General features: G+C 34.6%; 1 protein-coding gene across 2 annotated transcripts; it reads right to left on the bottom strand.

Annotated features, from left to right (window-relative positions):
- Window positions 1–6,270: 6,270 nt before the first annotated feature.
- On the bottom strand, window positions 6,271–16,381 carry LOC110447024 (solute carrier organic anion transporter family member 4A1-like). 2 transcript variants are annotated; one of them, XM_021492424.1, is made up of 13 exons: window positions 16,306–16,381; window positions 15,984–16,105; window positions 15,317–15,642; window positions 14,475–14,696; window positions 13,888–13,990; window positions 13,197–13,318; window positions 12,682–12,803; window positions 11,875–12,013; window positions 11,184–11,400; window positions 10,580–10,727; window positions 9,724–9,920; window positions 8,372–8,436; window positions 6,271–7,354 (listed from the first exon to the last, which is right to left on the bottom strand). In XM_021492424.1, the coding sequence occupies exons 1-13, from the start codon at window positions 16,321–16,323 to the stop codon at window positions 7,071–7,073; spliced, it is 2,085 nt and encodes a 694-aa protein (XP_021348099.1). In that variant the 5' UTR covers window positions 16,324–16,381; the 3' UTR covers window positions 6,271–7,070. The 2 variants fall into 2 exon arrangements, with proteins under 2 accessions (XP_021348099.1, XP_021348100.1); XM_021492425.1 differs by having other exon boundaries at window positions 11,202–11,400.
- Window positions 16,382–18,143: the final 1,762 nt, after the last annotated feature.

The following is an 18,143-nucleotide window of genomic DNA, read 5'->3' as shown; positions in this document are numbered from 1 at the left end:
TTAGCTGCCGTACGCATCCCATCCCCCATCCCATCCCCCCTAAAACTTCCCCAAAATAACTTGAACTGACCACTATAACCTCTCAACAGACACACACAGACACACTAACATTTTCAAGGGTGTGAGGGTGTGTTGCGCAAGTATAGGATTATTTTTATCGCATCTCAGAATCCGACCACTACCCCTCATTGCCCGCGGGTCGGGTAGGGATCTTGATGGAGGGACGGAATATTTTATGACAAGCTACACCTGTGATTAAAAGTATGTGCAAAGTCCTTCACATATATGTATCGTTTAACGATTATATATATTTGTGTAAAATGATGGGATATCGGACGCGCCGAATCGCAATGTTTGGTAAATACCCCATCATGTTATAGTAGTTACTTGATCTGACACTGGACTTTCCTCTCCAATACATATATATTGACATTCATCCTCGCATGCAACGGCTTATATACATGTACGTTTACATGTAACTGGTTTTTGAAGATAACGAATGACGTCATAAAACAAAAATGAAAACGAACTATGAAGATTAAATAGCAAAACCGTACTGCATTAATATTAAAGCACACAAGGATAACAATCGAAGTCAAAGAAAGTACGGATGGAAATATAAAATATACAGGTGTAGCGTGCGACCCATCTAGTACCCGGAAATAGTCAATAAATGATGTAGTACCAGATTGAGAAGTATCGAGTGTTTTTTCAATTATAAGTAGTGAATTTTATTGAGAAAAACACGCTATTTATATATGTATGGATGATAAAACAATAACCGGTCCAGTGAGGCATCAAACTAAATGGAGAGCATCACGAGTCACAGAAACCAGGTTTCCAGAAGTCAAAACACAAATGACTACTCATTATAGTAATACATTATGTACTACTATAACAAAATACTTAGTTGTTTGGTAAAACAAGTTGTCTGTTGGGTTTGCTTTAGAGCCTCAGAATGTACCTCATACTTTGGGAGGGGACCTTTGTTGTTGACATAACCATTTTTATTTTATTTTTTATAGACTTTTATCTTTCTAGACATATAACCTTACTTATATTATCATAATTTGTACACCCCTGGCGTTGCTCATAATTTTCAACAACAACAAAATTGAATTATAAATTTACAGTTATAAATATAATATTTGTAACATTTATGAAATGCTGTTTGATCTTCAGTTGTTTTAAGCCAGGTAGTGGTACTGTCCATATTGTATCTTTACGTCCACACTTGTATCTTTTTTCTTTGATAATAATTTTATTGCTGACCTGTGGTATTTACTTGAGTATTGTATAACCTTTTAAATTCCTTTAATATCCAAAAGTCCAACGGGTGACATTGGGTGTATTGCCAAATAATGACCAAATTTTAAAGTTGAATGGAAAATAATTTGCAAGATATTGATGTTTGTATGTAATGAACAATTATCCTCATTTTGTTCTCAAAAGTGCTTAAAAGCCATCTCCGGTCATCTAGGATTTGATTTTTTTCCGGGGGAGATCCCCCGTACCCCCCTTCGTTCGGCGGCCTTCGGCCCTCACATGACCTTTGGCATAAAGTTGGACCCACCCCCCCTTTTATAAGATGCTGGATCCGCTCATGCAGTTTATATGTTGTTCAGAATTTTGAAGTTTCTTAACATGTTTGTTGTTTTGTTATTTGCCTCCAAGTTACTATGTAACTAAAAAGAGCAATACAATATGGAAATTGAAAATTAAATAGGGTCAACAATCAATACTAACATTTTATTCAAACGTATTTCTTTATATGGTGTCTTTCTGGGCACGCTCCGGCATTCAAGCTATGTATTGTTTCTTTTTCTTATTCTTATAGGTAAATTACGTCGTACATTTTGACGATTATGCCAGTGTTTGTTGGGAGGACAGCATATGTTAGTAACCCGCTTTGTGTTGTGTATTTCATGGCGCCTCTAGATCTCTTGATATCCGCTGTCAATTGAGCTATGCTTGTTCATTTTGTAACAGGAAAGAGAAACGCACGGCCAAACCTGGATTCGAACCCGGGACCCATCGAACTCTACATGGACGCTCCACCAATCATTTCTCCTTTTTTCTAAGCCATCGTTTTATTTTTTTCACCGTGTGACATAATTCTAATATGCTGTAAATTGTTTGTATCGTTAACTCTCCTTAACTTGTGTCAGAGACGTATACGTCTCTGCATGTATGAAGCTTTTTCTTTGAAGTCGACATGTATTGGGTGTTCTCGATTCCCCCACTTTTTAAATAACAAAGGAAATTGTTGATTTAGGAAGACAATGACAAACCAATTATAGTCTGTTTCATACTTACCCCACAGGTAACATTCTTCCCCCCATGTTATTTTAAAAAGTGGGGGAAACGAGAACAAGCCACATGTATAATTCGTTTGAACCATTGTTGTCAGATTAACTCATGCATGAACTATGTCCATCGTATACCAAATACCTTTTAACTTAATTCTATTACATAACAGGATAAACTGGTCATACCAGATCGGTCACTGCAATGAGTCTCCGACAAAGGACAGCTAAATTGCCTTATCTGGTCGGGAACGGCCTCGGTCTCAAAGGACAATTGCTGTGAATGACAGATGTCACTCAGACTAACAATATTTGTATTGTGTGAATGTACGTAAAACGAGATGATTGCTATTTGTAACTTCAGTTAGGACCAACGGCATCAGACCTACGGGTGTGTTTTTGGATACTCCAGAAATCACCCACCGACCTAGAGAAATGTATTCTACTAAATTTATATTTGGACCATACAACATCTCCAGAACTTTTACTTTTCAAACAAGATAACAAAAACCTACAAAAGTCTTGTTATAACACTCTCCGATTATTTGATTTTTGATTCTAACATATTTTATTGCAAATAAATACTTACAAAACAATTAGACACAAGTTTCACAACTTATCATAAACAATTACTCGATAAGACAATTTACACAATATATCGAAATTATATCTATTATTGAAATAGAAAGGCGGGAGGAAGAAGAGACGGAGAGGGACACAAAGTAAGGCATAGTAAGACAGGTATTGTCAGAGAAAAAAGAGAGATAGAGAGACAAAGTTGATCGTATTTAGACAAACCGGTTGCATTTGCAGTTGTTTTCTTTTTTGCTGAGTTTCGGATCTCCATATAGGAATTAGTCTAAAGTTAAATCTTCGCGAAAAGTTGTAACTCTATTCGATGTTTGGTGAACAGGGGACAGACACAGAGAAGTGGCAAGAGTCTTCACATGGATTACCGCATGCACATTCAGATGTATTAATTAAATTTGCTCTGTATAGATCATAGTTAAGAGAGCTGGCAAGGTTTCTCAAATGGCAATGAAGTATGTTTAGTTTACGAGAACTCCATATACCAGAAAATATTTATAAAATGGTGTTTCTTTTTTTTTCTTTTTTTTTTGTTATAAATGAATTGAGAGTAGTCGAATTCCTTATATAAATATCTAGGTCATTCCACATTTTTGTAGCTGATCGGAAAAAGGAATTGCCCATAGTTTCTACCCGAAAGTTGGGTTGTCTTAGATGTTGGGGATTTCTTAGGTTATAACGGGAAATATCCCCAATGCTTTCTGGTATGGTATCACACAAATAGTTTGAAGCTGTTTCGTTTTTATTGATGAAAAATTGGGATAATTTCTGTGTTTAATATCCTTCTTGTACTTAGTGAAACCCAGCCAATTTTATCATATATATATGCTTGATTTTTGTATATATGGGTAGACCTGTAACAATTCGTGCAGTGTCCATCTGGATATATTCAAGATTTGATGAATATGTTACTCAACAATTGGCCCACACCTCACATGCATACTCTAACAAGGGTCGTATGTACGTTAATTACAGTTTTTCAATGTTATTTCTACTGAGTATCCATTTCATTTTCCGTAGGGATGCTATATATTTTACCACTTTTTTTTTATAAGTTCCTCTACATGTTTATTCCATTTACCGTCAGTACTTAGTATTACACCAGGGTGTTTGTGGTTATCTGTTAAAAGGATAGAGGTTACGTTAAAAAATAAATTGGGGTTGAAAGGGTAGATTTTTATTATAGACAATCACGATTTCAGTGGTTTTTTTGTTATTACTGAAGGACATCAACCAATTTTTAGATCGTTTCTTTAGAGTGTTTATGTGTTTATTAACTTCACTTACAATATTTTCTAGGTTTGGTGATTAGTTTAAAAGCGACGTATCGTATACGTCGGTTTAAATGTCGTTAATATGAATTAGGAAGAATAGAGGACCTAACACAGAACCTTTGGTAACACTGACGTTTATGTTATTTTAAGACGGATTACTTACGCTCAAAAAGATAGTTAGTTATCCAAATAAGAAGACTACCTGATTTACTATATGTTGATGTAGTTTATATATAATCCCATTATGGTTAAAACTCTATCGAAGGCCTTTGAAAAATGGCAAAAAGTAAAAGCTATTTGTTCATGACATTCTAAAATCAACAGCATAGAATGTTACATTTTAACGAGTTGATGCGTACAAGAATGATTGGGGATCAAGACTGAAATTTATGAATAAGGGTTTTAGAGTTAAAAAAGTTGTAAATATATTTATAGACTACACGTTCATTTTTTTCCCAACACAGCTTAACAAAGGCATTGGTCTTTAATTAGAAATATCATGAGACTTAAAGTCGCCATGACAATAGCTAATTTCTATATATTGGAATATATACCAGTGAATAGGGCGTGATTAAAAATGAGGGAAAGGGGAATGGCATTTTTTTTTTTACAAGTTTTAACATACGATGACCGGTTCCCTCAGGTCCTGTTACCTTATCTACATCTAGTATTTTAATAATATCAACTATTTCGGAAGGGATAATATGGATTTCGGACAAAAGAGAGTCGGTTCGTTTTTCTATACCGGAAATAGGTTTGTTTTGGTCCACTTCTAAACGTCTAGAAATTGAAGAAAAATAGTCATTTAGAAGTTGCATTGATGCTTATTTTCATTCGTTAGCATTTTCATCAAAAAGTGGTGATACATCAGAAGTTTTGTTTCCTTTCAGTACAAGCCTTCAAGCTATTTCCAATAGGTTTTGGGGTTAGATTTACTTTTGACTATGATAGAGTCGATGTTTTCGTTAAAGAGTTCTTTTGCACGTATTATCATATCATTTGTTTTTATTCTTGATTGCACATATTTTGTCCTATTAGATTCATTATTATGGTTCATTAGTGTCTTTTTTAATCGATCTCTTGCACTGTATAGGTTTTTCTTCAATTAACGTGTTTAGTGAAAATGCTTTGTAGAAGTATCTCAAACTTTTATAGACGAAAAGAAAAAAATATTCATAGATTTTTTTAAATACGATTGCAGTTAGGACCCGGCATTATTTCTTTGAAATAGACGTCTTCCTCTTTATTCTTCGTTGACGTACGGAGTATATTGTATCGAAATAGTCTACAGTTGGCACGCGACTTACTCAGTTTAGCTTTTGTCGTGAATTGCATTTTTTATTTTTTTTTGATAGCCTCCTGAATTTTATTATAAATAAACTGTGAAATGCAATCGACACCTCCAGTTCTGCTATAGTAAAGTACTTTGGTGCATTATTTGTACTTTATAAACAACATTACCCGCCTTATTAGATTCGATATTTGACAATAGCGTGCTTCCATATCAAGAAAAAAGTACAACGAATATTTCATCTGCTTAATCAAAAGATGTACATAAATTGTAAGATTTTTCTTGAAATATTATAACATAGCACCATCCTTATTCCTTATAAGTGACTAATTCCGTCTTTGCGTATTGCAGAGTTATCTTCTCTTGTGAGCAGGTATTGATTGTTACGTCATTAGTTTGTGAGAGAAAATTATGTCGTTTTTTCAAAAATTGAAGACGTTACTCTCACAAACAAATGACGTAACAATCAATACCTGTTCACAAGAGAAGATAACTCTGCAATACGAAAAGACGGAATAGGCTTTCGTATCATAGTCATACGTACCCGTAAATACATGTCGCTTCTCTTGCGTATTTAACTGTGCAACTTTTCGCTTTGATATAACGTTGTCGTAAAATAAATCAAATCTAAAGGTATGGAATCATTGGGTTTGAATTTGATAGCAACAGCAATGTGTATAGCAGCAAAATAATCTGATGTCTCCTCTTACGTTTATTCTGATTAAACAACTTTTGTGCATAACTCTCATTAAGTGCGAATCCCGTCTACTTTAATGTAATTATAACAATAAAACAAAGTCCATTGATTTAAAAACAGATCGATTTTATTGTTAAAAAATAACAGATATTTCATAAGTTAAGACAATTATTCTCCTATAATTCAGCAACAGGTGCTGGAAATTAAGGTGGCTATATCATCAGGCTCTTTTGTGTTTATATCAACGTTTTTCTCATAAAAAGTTTGGTATATAGAGAATAAGCAAATTAATGTTACATGTGTGTTAAAAAAAATCCGTCAAATCCAATTAACAAAGATTTAAGAAACATTGACCAAATCTGCAAACATGGTCGAAGATCATCACTGGAAATCACGTCAGTGTAGTTTAATGTCGCTCCTCTAGATAACATTGGTTACGTAATGTATTGGCCAACATATCGAACTTATAAATCCGGATACTTTGAACATGCTGGAGAGTAGAGAATTAATTATAACATGTATATTCCATAAACAGGAGAGGCTGGTATGTTACATCTGAGGAAAGGATAGTTAACGGTCTTGAAATTAATGACGTCACGTTGTCAGTGTTTTGTAATAGGTGGCCAGATAACCATTTTAATTCAGATTCGAGTCAAGTATAAAGCTGATGATGGGATGTTTGTGGTGTCTTCCATTTCAATTTCAGAGGATCAAATTAGATACAAGGAAGTAGTTCTCATTTTTGTAATAATAAAAGGTAGGCGAATCCCTGTGTTCTGACGATCAATCGAAGCAGTTGTCATTACTTCGCAGAAACAAGTAAGTATTCAACTATTATAAATATGCATTTGATTCGTCATAGAGGAACATCTTCTAGACCTTAATAAGTTACAGAATTATGTAAACAATAAAATTTACATTCTTGTTGAAACACTTTTTTTACCATCGTCCACATTTGCAGCAATGGAGGAAACTGCAATAGTTGTGTCCTCACCGGGGGGAGGCACATACACTTTGTATGCAATAGTGGCAAATATGACGCCCAATAGTTTAAGTGTAGCAAACCAAACCATGAGACGAATGCCCAGATCGAACTTCCGGTACGTCCAACATGATCCAGTTTGTCCACAGGTCTCCTGCCACACTGAGCATGCGCTGTCTATTATTGCTCCTAGCAGTATTGGTCCTGGCGTTGTCCCTAACGAAGATTAAATTAAAGTATTTAAATGTAACAATGTATGCCTGAATACTCTCGAAATCAATTTACTCATCTCTTTGTTGATTGGAGATTCAATATCAAATGCTCGTAATGTAATCAAAACATGGCATTTAGTTTTAAATAAATCATCGATGGCTTTTCCCCAGATTTTTGTAGATAAAAGCATTTTGCCACGTCTCTCCTTATCATGATTTTTTAAATGGCTGAAACATATCCAAACAGTATGATACTTGAAACGATCTTATTTGCGTTTTGATCTGCTTTAAAAACCCACACAGTGGTTTTAAGTTTACCAGGGATATCAGTTGTTCGTGTAGATATAGAACTGGCCTATGTTAAGACATGATTTATAGCCAATAAAAAACGTTCAAAACTAAAAGTGGCATTTTAATTAATCACAACAACAGCATACATAGCATTAAAGGTGTAAGTTGTTCGACTACGTGTTAACTTAACCGCATTTGCTAATCATATGCTCAACCGAAACCCAAAATTATTTATTTATTTGTTTTAGTTCTTGTTTTATTACTTTTCTTTTCATGTTAATTTTACTTGTGGTATTGATAAAATGTTTTAAATGTTTTTAATGTTAAACCATTATGGTTGATTTCTTTTAAATAGTGATATTTTTCCAAAAATCAACCGTGATGAGCCAATGTTAAAAACAATCTCTTTTCCTCAGCTCGACACTCTGACGCTGGTTGAGTTAGTATTCATTTAGAATGGATTTATACAAATTCTAATATAGAAAAAGCATTACGTTTGATTTTCGGAGAACAAAATTTATTCCATTTCCATTACATGTGTATTATAGTGTGTTGCAATAAATGGTGTATGTTTATGGTAATGGGTCTGGTTATGGGACAGAAGATCTAAGTGTATGTCAAGTGGCCAGGGTGTGATAAAGCGATTATGATAACGGGTGAAGCTAGTTAGGTCTGTTAGGAGCTTAATGTCACAAGGCTAGCTTTACTACTTAGCACACAATAACCTTACCTAACAGTCTTACTACCAACAACTCAACCCCGATGGCGAGTGATCTCTGATTTGGTTGAACACACCTGCAGAAAAAAATATAATCAAGTCAATTATTGCACATGCATATCATACACATTGACAATTACGGTGTTTTGATAACGTACAGGAATACAATTAGACAAATATGTTAGTTTTTCTGTAAAGCATTGTTAGAAACGCAGTTGTCAATTATCGTGTTTTAGAAGGCCATAGCTCGTTACAAAATGAAATAAAGTATTTTCATATCAAGAACATAAATATTAACGTTATTGTGTAATTGTGCGCGTTTGGCACTATTTATGCTGTGACTACATCCTGTATATTGCTAGCAAAAAAACATTTGTTTCTGAAGTATGTGTGCCGTAGGAAAGGGTTGAAATGCTAGTCCAAAATTGCGCTTATGTTGATATTCCAGATAACGGTAACATATGATTACGTTAATGCTTGTATAGTAAAGAGTATTAAGTACAATAGTACACGTCTGTTACGTAATTGAAGTGTTATCTAGCCCCCTTTCAAATTTGTATGTCGTGATATGATGTCCTTGCTGAATTTTTGTGAAGTTGACAAAGTTTACAAACAGAGTCATAAAAAGTAAAGAACAAATATTATTCGAACTCTAAATCGATTAAACAAGGGCACTGTAAACAAACAAAAACAAACAACAATAATATGGACACCATGGAAAATTCCAGAAAGTAAAACGTCTTCTGCTACGTCGACGAGAGCCCATGTGAGAAAACAGGTAAAATCCGACTAACGTAGCGTCTTCAAAGAAACAATTCTGTGGAATATGGAATGATAATATGCTTGTTCAACATTCTATCTAATTAATTTTATAATCTTTACTCTCTTCCCTTTTTATCTAGAATTGATCGCTGACATATGTGTATATTTTTCTAGCTTTTATTTGCCCAAGTTTTTTTCACAGATGTTCACAATGTAATTTTAGACGTAAAATGTAGGAAACGATTCTATGTTCTTTTTCCTGGCGTGAAATTGGTAACATATTCAATACGGGTTCAGTCTTAATATTTGGTGTAGCCATCACTGAATCATCTTATACCTGGGGCCTTTTTTTTTTTTTTTTTTTTTTAAATGTAACATTTTCGGGCATAGACCCTGGTGGACATTCAAATGTTTATGAATGCCTTGCACGAGTTCGTCAAGGCTCGCATGAAGCAGCATAACAAATCTAGCTCCGACCTTAATTCATAAAAGAATAACTCTGGTCCAACCGTTTGGATCGCGATAAATGAAAGCGGTCCCGTAAGATATAAAGGTATTCGGATAACGAAAAGGAGTGAGTGTAATATGCTGTTATATCTCACCTGAATGTTGCCGTTGTACTTGCCGGCATGGTCATGAAAGTGAACAGCATGTTGAGGAATAACAGTACACAGAATACGTAGAACCACGGACACTGGTCCATATGGGAGCATCCTATCGCGTCACTCCGTAACTCCGACGACGACGATAGGGTATACGTACTCACACCTCCCGATATACAGCTACAGTTAAGATATTCCTGATGGTTAAAATAAAAACCTGAATAGACACCGACTTATTACATGTTCCAACATTTCTCGAAATGAGGTATAATCTAACGGAATGGTTAGAAAATATTCTATGAGAACAATGTACTCCCAGCAAATAGTATTTTTACGTCTTTTTATATGCCAGTACAGTGAAGTGTGTTATCAATGTCTGAACTGCAACACGGCGGTAGTTTATTTATGAATTTCTGTCTATTTACGGTGGTTTCAAGTATTTTGATTATGGCTAGTAGTCATGGTCTTTTTTTGCAATGGCTAGTAAGCTGCACTAGAGTCATACTATTTTGATTTTTGAGTTCTTTCTGAAACTATTTCTTTCCTTAATCGAATTTTAAACGAGCTGTATATGATTATAAAGCATATTTTCTAGAATAAGGTTGTCAAATGGCGAAAGCGACCAAAGAACAAGGCGCTGTATAATACTTAGATAGACATTTCAAAAGCAACGGATGCCTCAATTAAACCATGTCATTATGACACTAACCTGGTTTAGTTTTGAGGCACCCGTTGCTTATTAAAATGTATATAAAAGTTTACGCCGCCTTTTTCGTCGCCATTACAAATTTATCATCACTCATAATGCAAAAATCTTCAATGAAGATAACGCGAGAACACTGATTGGCTAACGCACCTTGACGTCACCATTGACCCTGACGGCCGTACATCCGGCGTGACAGGGTGTGAAATAGACAGTATGGTTACCGTCACAGACCGGCTCGTACCCGGCCGTGGTACAGTGACAGTCCCGGTTACAGTCAGCCGACAGTCCAGTGAGAGAGCTACAATCGAACAGAGAAAAATGACATAGAATACATTAATGCAGGACAAATACTGTTATTATGGCCATTGAGTTCATTTTATCATATTCTCTGATATATTACATGGCATCACATTCTACTTTCTGTATTTTAGTTCTTTACGAAATCCTTAGGAAGGAGTGTATATTCACTTCGTCTTTAAGTTTGATTTGGTAACTCCTATTTCCTATAGCCGCCTTAATTTGGATATTGCCCTTATGTATAGAAAATACGGTCGATCTTTCCTCTCTAATTAATTTATTCTACCCCCAAGTTGTTGTCTAAAAATAAGCTGGTTACCGTTATTGTACATTGCTTTATAATTTCCTTTTTTTAAAAGCAATTTTATGAACGTCCTGTAAATGCCATACTTCATTTAGGGTACAACACCAATTCATTTTAAGTGATAATTATCTTAAAGGAGAATTCATTCTTTACCTTGAACCTACTATATACCTCTCGTATTTGTAGTTTCCAGTAACTCCGGCTAACGGCCGACTTGGACAGCTGGCGAGAAATGAAGGAGCAATCAGCATGCATATGAACATACATATACCACAATACCGGATGATTCCTTGGAATTTCCAATCGAATCTCTTCACGAGATATCCGCCAAGTAACATCCCCCCTCCAGATCCGGGAATGGTAATTAGACCTGTCCAGTCAACAATAACATTGTTTTAACTTTAAATAATGATAATGTACAGACGTTTGAGAAAAAACATAGACAGCTGCTATTGGCCAGATATTCGCCTTACCGAATGTAAAAAATATTTACTGCTCAAACTTCAATACTAAGGCAATGGCGTTAATTATTGAATATTTATGTAAAATAAACATTACAGTTTGCTATAACGTCATTGCTGTCCTTAATATGCGATATTTAAAAATGCACGTTTAAGAAACATTTTGTCAACAGGAGGTATTTGGAGAAAAAACATATAATATTGTATTATGACATTATCATAAGTATTGTTAAATTTCTACAATGAATCGAATTGAAAATATCTTCGATCTCTGAAGAAGATGAGTACATCTCTTTGCAGTTACCGTTTAAATATGTGAAGGTACTGTAATGATGGGACAAACATATTTTACAATACTGTGGTGGACAGAGAGAGTCCATTACCCATTATAAGACCAGCTTTGGTAAGGTCGACATGGTAGAACTCCTGCAACAATTTGGATCCAAAGGTCGCTAGACCACCGACCATAAGGGCCTCGGCTGTGGCGGACAGACAAATGAAAAGGAATGCAGGATTCTTTATCTGTAAATGTTGAAATAGCTTGTTTAACAAAACATAATTTTGTATTGAAAGTACAAGTTCACTCTAAAGAGAAAATGCTTTTGAAATGTATAACGTTTCTAAACATACAAATCAAAACTTATATTTGTGTCTAAGATTGTTTGGTATTGACTCCATTCAGAATTGATAATCCGACATTGAATCAATTACATTCAGAAATAAAAAATAAAACAAGTATTACGTACGGTGTCTGATTTGCGTAATCTTTTTGTTTTGTCTTTTTGCCTCAAAAAGACGAGGTTTGAAAGTTTGTGTTTTCGGGAAGATAAGACGAATTGACGAAAAGATGAGATTGCTACCTCGTAAAAAACGACAATGGAAGGTCTCTAATTCGCGTGCTTGGTTTTTGCGTTGTTTCGCATGTGGTTTCTCGTCTTCTTTTAAACAAATTAAAATCTAAAGTCTATTCCAAAACAATACTTAATCTCGTCTTTTCAGGGCGAAAAGACGAATAAACGAGATGGCATAAATCGGTCACCGTAATTAAGGCAGGACCCAGTGTATTACCGTGTTATAACCACTTCCATAATTGTGTTTCCTCGATGTTAAAATATTTTCTTTGTTTTTTTCAGAAGAGAAAGTTTCCTAGATCGATATGGATCGAATGAGTCTGTCACAACAAATATTACCAATAAATAGAAGGACTTCGGAAAGTCCCTCCAAGATTTCCCGAAGTTCGGTCTTGTGGTCAACTCGTTTGCACTATCATTGTGGGCCTCGGACTTGCGAAGTTTCTGTAGTTGTTCATAGCCTGGTAAAATAAGCCCACATCGTTTTGTTTATTAAGAAGTATATCATATATTGGCACGAAATAAACAACAAATGATACATAATTGGTAAATCAAAACTGGCAACTCTCTTTAAGATATTTTTTTGTTATATATGTAATTTTTTGGGGTGTGTTTAGAAAACGTTTCATGCCTACGCTTATAATACTGATACTTGTTAAGAATATTGTGTTAAGAAACATCTAGTGTCTGTAGAAAAGCAAAATCATTGGTATATATATATTCTGGTATAGATTATGGTAACCAAGAAATTGGATATATGGTATAACAGGTCATACATTGTATTAAAAACTATTAAAGTAAAACTTTTTATGCATTTTGGAAATATTTCCGAGTTGAATAATTTGTATACAAACCTGGAAGTTCTTTGGGGTACCCAAGGAGAGGAAAACCGATAAACAGGAAAGAGAAGAACGATATGAGTATCCCAATCCACCAGGCCCCCACCCATTGAGGGTCAGTCTGAGTAAGGTGAACGCTGTTGGTAGTGGCCAAGAATAAAGTTATACAAACAAATACAAAATCGGAAATCAAAATCGACACGAAGCTTCATAGACGGAACAAAGAAGACACCGAAAACAAGAAATACATGTGATTGAAACGATTGCCCTATCCTGTACTTCAAAATAGGCAGAATACCTCATTTAGCCCTGCTAAAGTCCGAATTGAAATAGTCCAATCGATTCCCACCTCACTCAACGCCCTGATAATTTAAATAGCAAAGTATGTAGAATTTGATACTGAAAAAGTAGTCATTTCAGTGGTAATTGAAAGCTGTTTTTTTAATGTTCTTGATGATAATACCCGCTTTATAACCCCCTTTATTTCTGATACTTTAGTAATAAATACTTAAGCGTATTTATTGCATTGTCGCAGATTCAGGGAAATATGCATGGGTTTATATATGTATGTTTACAGTATTATTCTACACTCTCGTTCTTTTTTTTTATATATGAATAAAAATTTATTAAAAAAAAATGATGATGTGAATGAAACAAATCATACGGATTAATGTGCAATTTCTATTTTGAATTGTCTCATACTCACGAGGAAAGGTCCACTTTGTCAGCATCTACGAAATATGACAGAGTCTGACCCCCGACAATATAACCGACAGCAACACCAACAGCCGCCGAGCAAAATGTACACCCTAGAACACAAACCTGGCTATTTTGATATCCTTTGAGTACATCGTAATACAATTGACCATACACTATAAACAGCTGAAATATTCTTTACTCTCTGAACTTAGCAATTGAGGTTTTTAATTTAAATTGGCATTTGGTATTACATGCAAGTTAAACATCAGTTAAAGTGGAAGTCGGCTTGAGAGTATTAATTGATTAACGTGTGATATGAAGTAGATATTAATTGCTCTTAACTGCTCCTTTTTTATTAAAACTATTTTTTTAACCAGGCAATTCATTTCGTTGGAAAAAAGTGGTTTTGTCATTATACCATAATTAGAAAAACTAAACACTTTTAATATTTTAGGAGTTCATGAAATGCTTACTAGAAGTAGTTCTTTTCTCTTGTTTTCTTTATTCATATGCTGTGAATAAGTGTGGTCTACTTAAACATGCGTTACTTATCATGGAAACTTTTCCTATACCAAGAAGAAAATCATGTCTTACCTATATAAAAGGATGTCAATTTCGGTTTACAGTTATCGTCGATATATGTTAGTCCAATTGTAAACATAGGGACGGCTCCGATGCCTAGAAACCCTTGTCCAATTAAAAAGCATGTATAGTACCAATTAGATACAGAATTGTCGGATTGTCCAGCTTCGCAAGCGCCACTGGAGGTGTTAGACTTTCCAGTCAAACATACATTTTGTGTTCCGTTGCTACCATCTGTAATTTTAAATTACATAATTACGTTTGTGATCCGATACATGCACACATTGTAGAATTATCAGTAATAACGATCATTTATATAAGGTATTCAAGGGGCATTCCATTACATTTCTATTCGTTACACATTATAAAGTAACTCGATGCAAGTATTGCTGCACAAAAAAGTGCGGGAATCAGTAGTGTAATTTTGGATACCAAGCTCTAAAGAAGCCACGCTTGACCAGACAACAAGGCAGATAACCTTATTGAATGGGTTACTCAACGCACATGGCAAACTGTATGTTACAAAGGTTTCGAAACAACCACGTATTCTACCGTCGCTTCATCTGAACTTGAAACCTAAAATAAAATAACCAGTGAATAGAAAGTATAGTTATGATTTGACTGTATTAATAGTGCTGATATACACAAAATAAGCGTGAAGATAAAATGATACGTAGATCATTCTGATATTTCACAGGTACAAATGTAATAAAACTATTTTTAGTTATTCCCTTTATTCTATAAAGTCAACGACGCTGGTTTTCTTTAAATAGTCAGCAGTGTTATATCAGTATAGATGATGTGTGATGCATCGATCTAAGGTCAAATGGTGAGCGATCAAAAATGTTACTGACCTGAAACGGTGTACATATACTTGTCCCCCAGGAACTGTGGAAGGGAGAATATGAGACTTCCGACTGACATGAGAAACACTCCTGCTGCCATGATACGCGGTTTGTTCCTCTGGCCTCCATAATAGCTAATGAAGATGAGCACAATCAAGGCACCGAAGTCGTTAGAGCTAGCGATGATGGAGGAGCGAGAGCTAGACATCTCGTATCGCTTTTCCAGTGACGGAATGATGACGTTGATAACACCATTCACGATGAATCCCTCGAAGAAGTTAAACACGCACTGCCAAAACACGTGCCATCTGATGCTGTTGAACCCCTGTAAAACTCTACACAAAGTAAGGACGCGTTTAGTTATATATATTGCTAGTTTAATGCTCCTGTTGTTTTTACTTGAAGGATGTATGTTGTACTTGTCAAAACAGTAGTAAATATACTTGCGTCGAAAAAAATATATAATCCACTTGTTATTTTAATATGATTAGAAAATTACTTGTTTTCTATAATGGCTTCATTGTAAATTTTGTATAAAACACCTACTCGTCACATTCATGTGTTAACGGTTGGTTTACAGATTTGGTATAAAACACCTGCTAGTCACATTTATGTTTCTGTAATACTGATGTTATATGTTCGATATATTTATTGATATCCCATAACAGCCACTTACCTTGGTCGACATGTCAAGCATCCGTACCCGTCGTCTTTTTCGACAGTCCTTTTTGGCAAATCTGACTGACCGGCGTTTTCGAAGACCATGTCTAATTGTTGTAATGGCTGAAGTACCGAATTCTTAAAAAAAAGAAGAGATTGGTTCAGAATCTCACTTTCTGTATAGCTAATAAGCGATTTCAAGTAACATCACTGCATAGCTTTGAATTTTAGAACTACCTATTAAACACTATGAATGTTTACTAGTATATAGTGTATATTTACAGTGAAATATTAACTGTTTAATTAAATAATCCTAGTGATATATAATCAAGCATTACCTCGACGTCGTCTGCCATTTATTATTGTTGTCTTTTTAACAATAATCCCTGGTTCTCTGTCGTGAACAGTGCGAACGATAGCACGTTTGAATTACTTGCTCAGGTCATTGTTTAATCTCGTTTGTCATGCTATTGTTATCGTGCTATGTAAAATAAGTTATCATTAAGTGGCAGGAACAGATAAGATATTTAGAGACACGGTGCTATCTTATCTAACAGGCTCATCTACTTAACGAGAAACCGCAGAACAACATTGTGTTATTTTGTGACACTTAATGCAAGAACAAACCCACTGCAACAAAATATCCAGTCAGGACGAAATAAATACCAATATATTTATGGACGTATAATGTTTTTTGGTGAAAGGCATGTAAAAATGATTAAAGAAATGAACAATATTACTGGATAATTTACTGAATCGTTTAATTGACTATGCTAGATATGAATATATAAACTCTTGTATTTACTTTTTAGAAATAAACAAACAGTTGAGCAAAACATTTGCTTTCCAATATTTTGTTAGATTTATGGTTTAACAAGTAACATAAATAGTCGTGTACATACATAAATGTATACAAATTGAATTTACTCATTTATTATCAGATCAGTGAAAGCAGAATTCATCCGGAATTAACCAGACATGATGATGCAATGTCTTTTCAGTTCTTATTGATTACATATTACCCTACTTATCTTTTTTTCCTTTTCTTTCAGAAATTTAATATTATAGTGTGTATGGGCAATTTCAAAACGATGTAATACTAATAATGATATTAACGACTAAGATAATAATTTTCTTTTTTATAATTTATATTTGATAACATAATAAACAAATAATCATTATATAAACAACACAATTCAGTATCAGTATTCGCACATAAATGTATATCTATCGATAAAAGTACATTCAAGCAAAGCAGTCCGTTTATATTATAAATTTTGCAAATCGATTTTCCGTTATATATATATATATATATATATACCTGCTATAAATCTTGAATACTTATTTAATTTTCAATACGCATTTACGTAACGTTTAACTGGAAAGTTTGAAATATGCATTAAATATGTGATAATACACCTGCATACAATAGAAAATCAATTTACAAATTCTGTAATAATAATAATTGTTTATCATGGCAATTGGTATGAGATCAACACCAATTTCCCCCTATAAATGAATGTAAACTAGTCATTACCTTATCAGCATGTGTTTCCTTACGTTGTCCTTACTACCAGTGTTGTATACGGTATGCTAAGACTGTGATAACGTAAATGCAGTTAATTCTCTCCGTGCCAGAAGGCGCATACGGCCTCCACGCTTTCTTTCCAACCCAATCTGTCTTGCGCTGGTGTTTTTTGCAATGTTTCAGCTACTCCATTCTATACGGTTGCGTGCTTTTTTCAGCTGTTCTTCGCCAGGTTGCTTCTGGCCTCCCTCTTGCTCTTTTTCCTTCAAGTAACCCATCACAAAGCTGGTACAGTTATTTACTCCTCCCCCCCCCCCTCCCCCCTCAAGATGTAACCAATCCAGTACCACCTTCTTCTCCTTATTTCACAGCTTATGTCACTTTTGCTGGCTATCTATTTACTTTCAAAATTGTGTGTTTTTTGCTGCCATATTATCATTGATATCCTTCTGAGACACTGGTATTGGAAGTTGTTCAATTTCCTTTTTTTTTTTTTTTGTAATTGACAAAGCAGTGGAGGTATGCTTTAAATTATATCATACGCTATGTCTTGGACAGATCCATAGAGGATTTTGAGCTAGATAATTACTGATGTTAAAGGAAGCAACTGTTTTAATATCTGGTATGTTCATGCAGAAGTACAAACAA

This window comes from Mizuhopecten yessoensis, unplaced genomic scaffold (genome assembly GCF_002113885.1).
Source record: "Mizuhopecten yessoensis strain PY_sf001 unplaced genomic scaffold, ASM211388v2 scaffold3135, whole genome shotgun sequence".
NCBI lineage: Eukaryota > Metazoa > Mollusca > Bivalvia > Pectinida > Pectinidae > Mizuhopecten > Mizuhopecten yessoensis.
Note: the sequence above shows the minus strand (reverse complement) of the source record. Positions and strands in the feature narration are given on the sequence as shown.

Coding starts and splice junctions, on each gene's coding strand:
- LOC110447024 (XM_021492424.1), bottom strand. Junction 15,643..15,983: donor TGCTTGACATGTCGACCAAG/GTAAGTGGCTGT, acceptor TACTTTGTGTAG/AGTTTTACAGGGGTTCAACA. Junction 13,319..13,887: donor GACAAAGTGGACCTTTCCTC/GTGAGTATGAGA, acceptor CACTACCAACAG/CGTTCACCTTACTCAGACTG.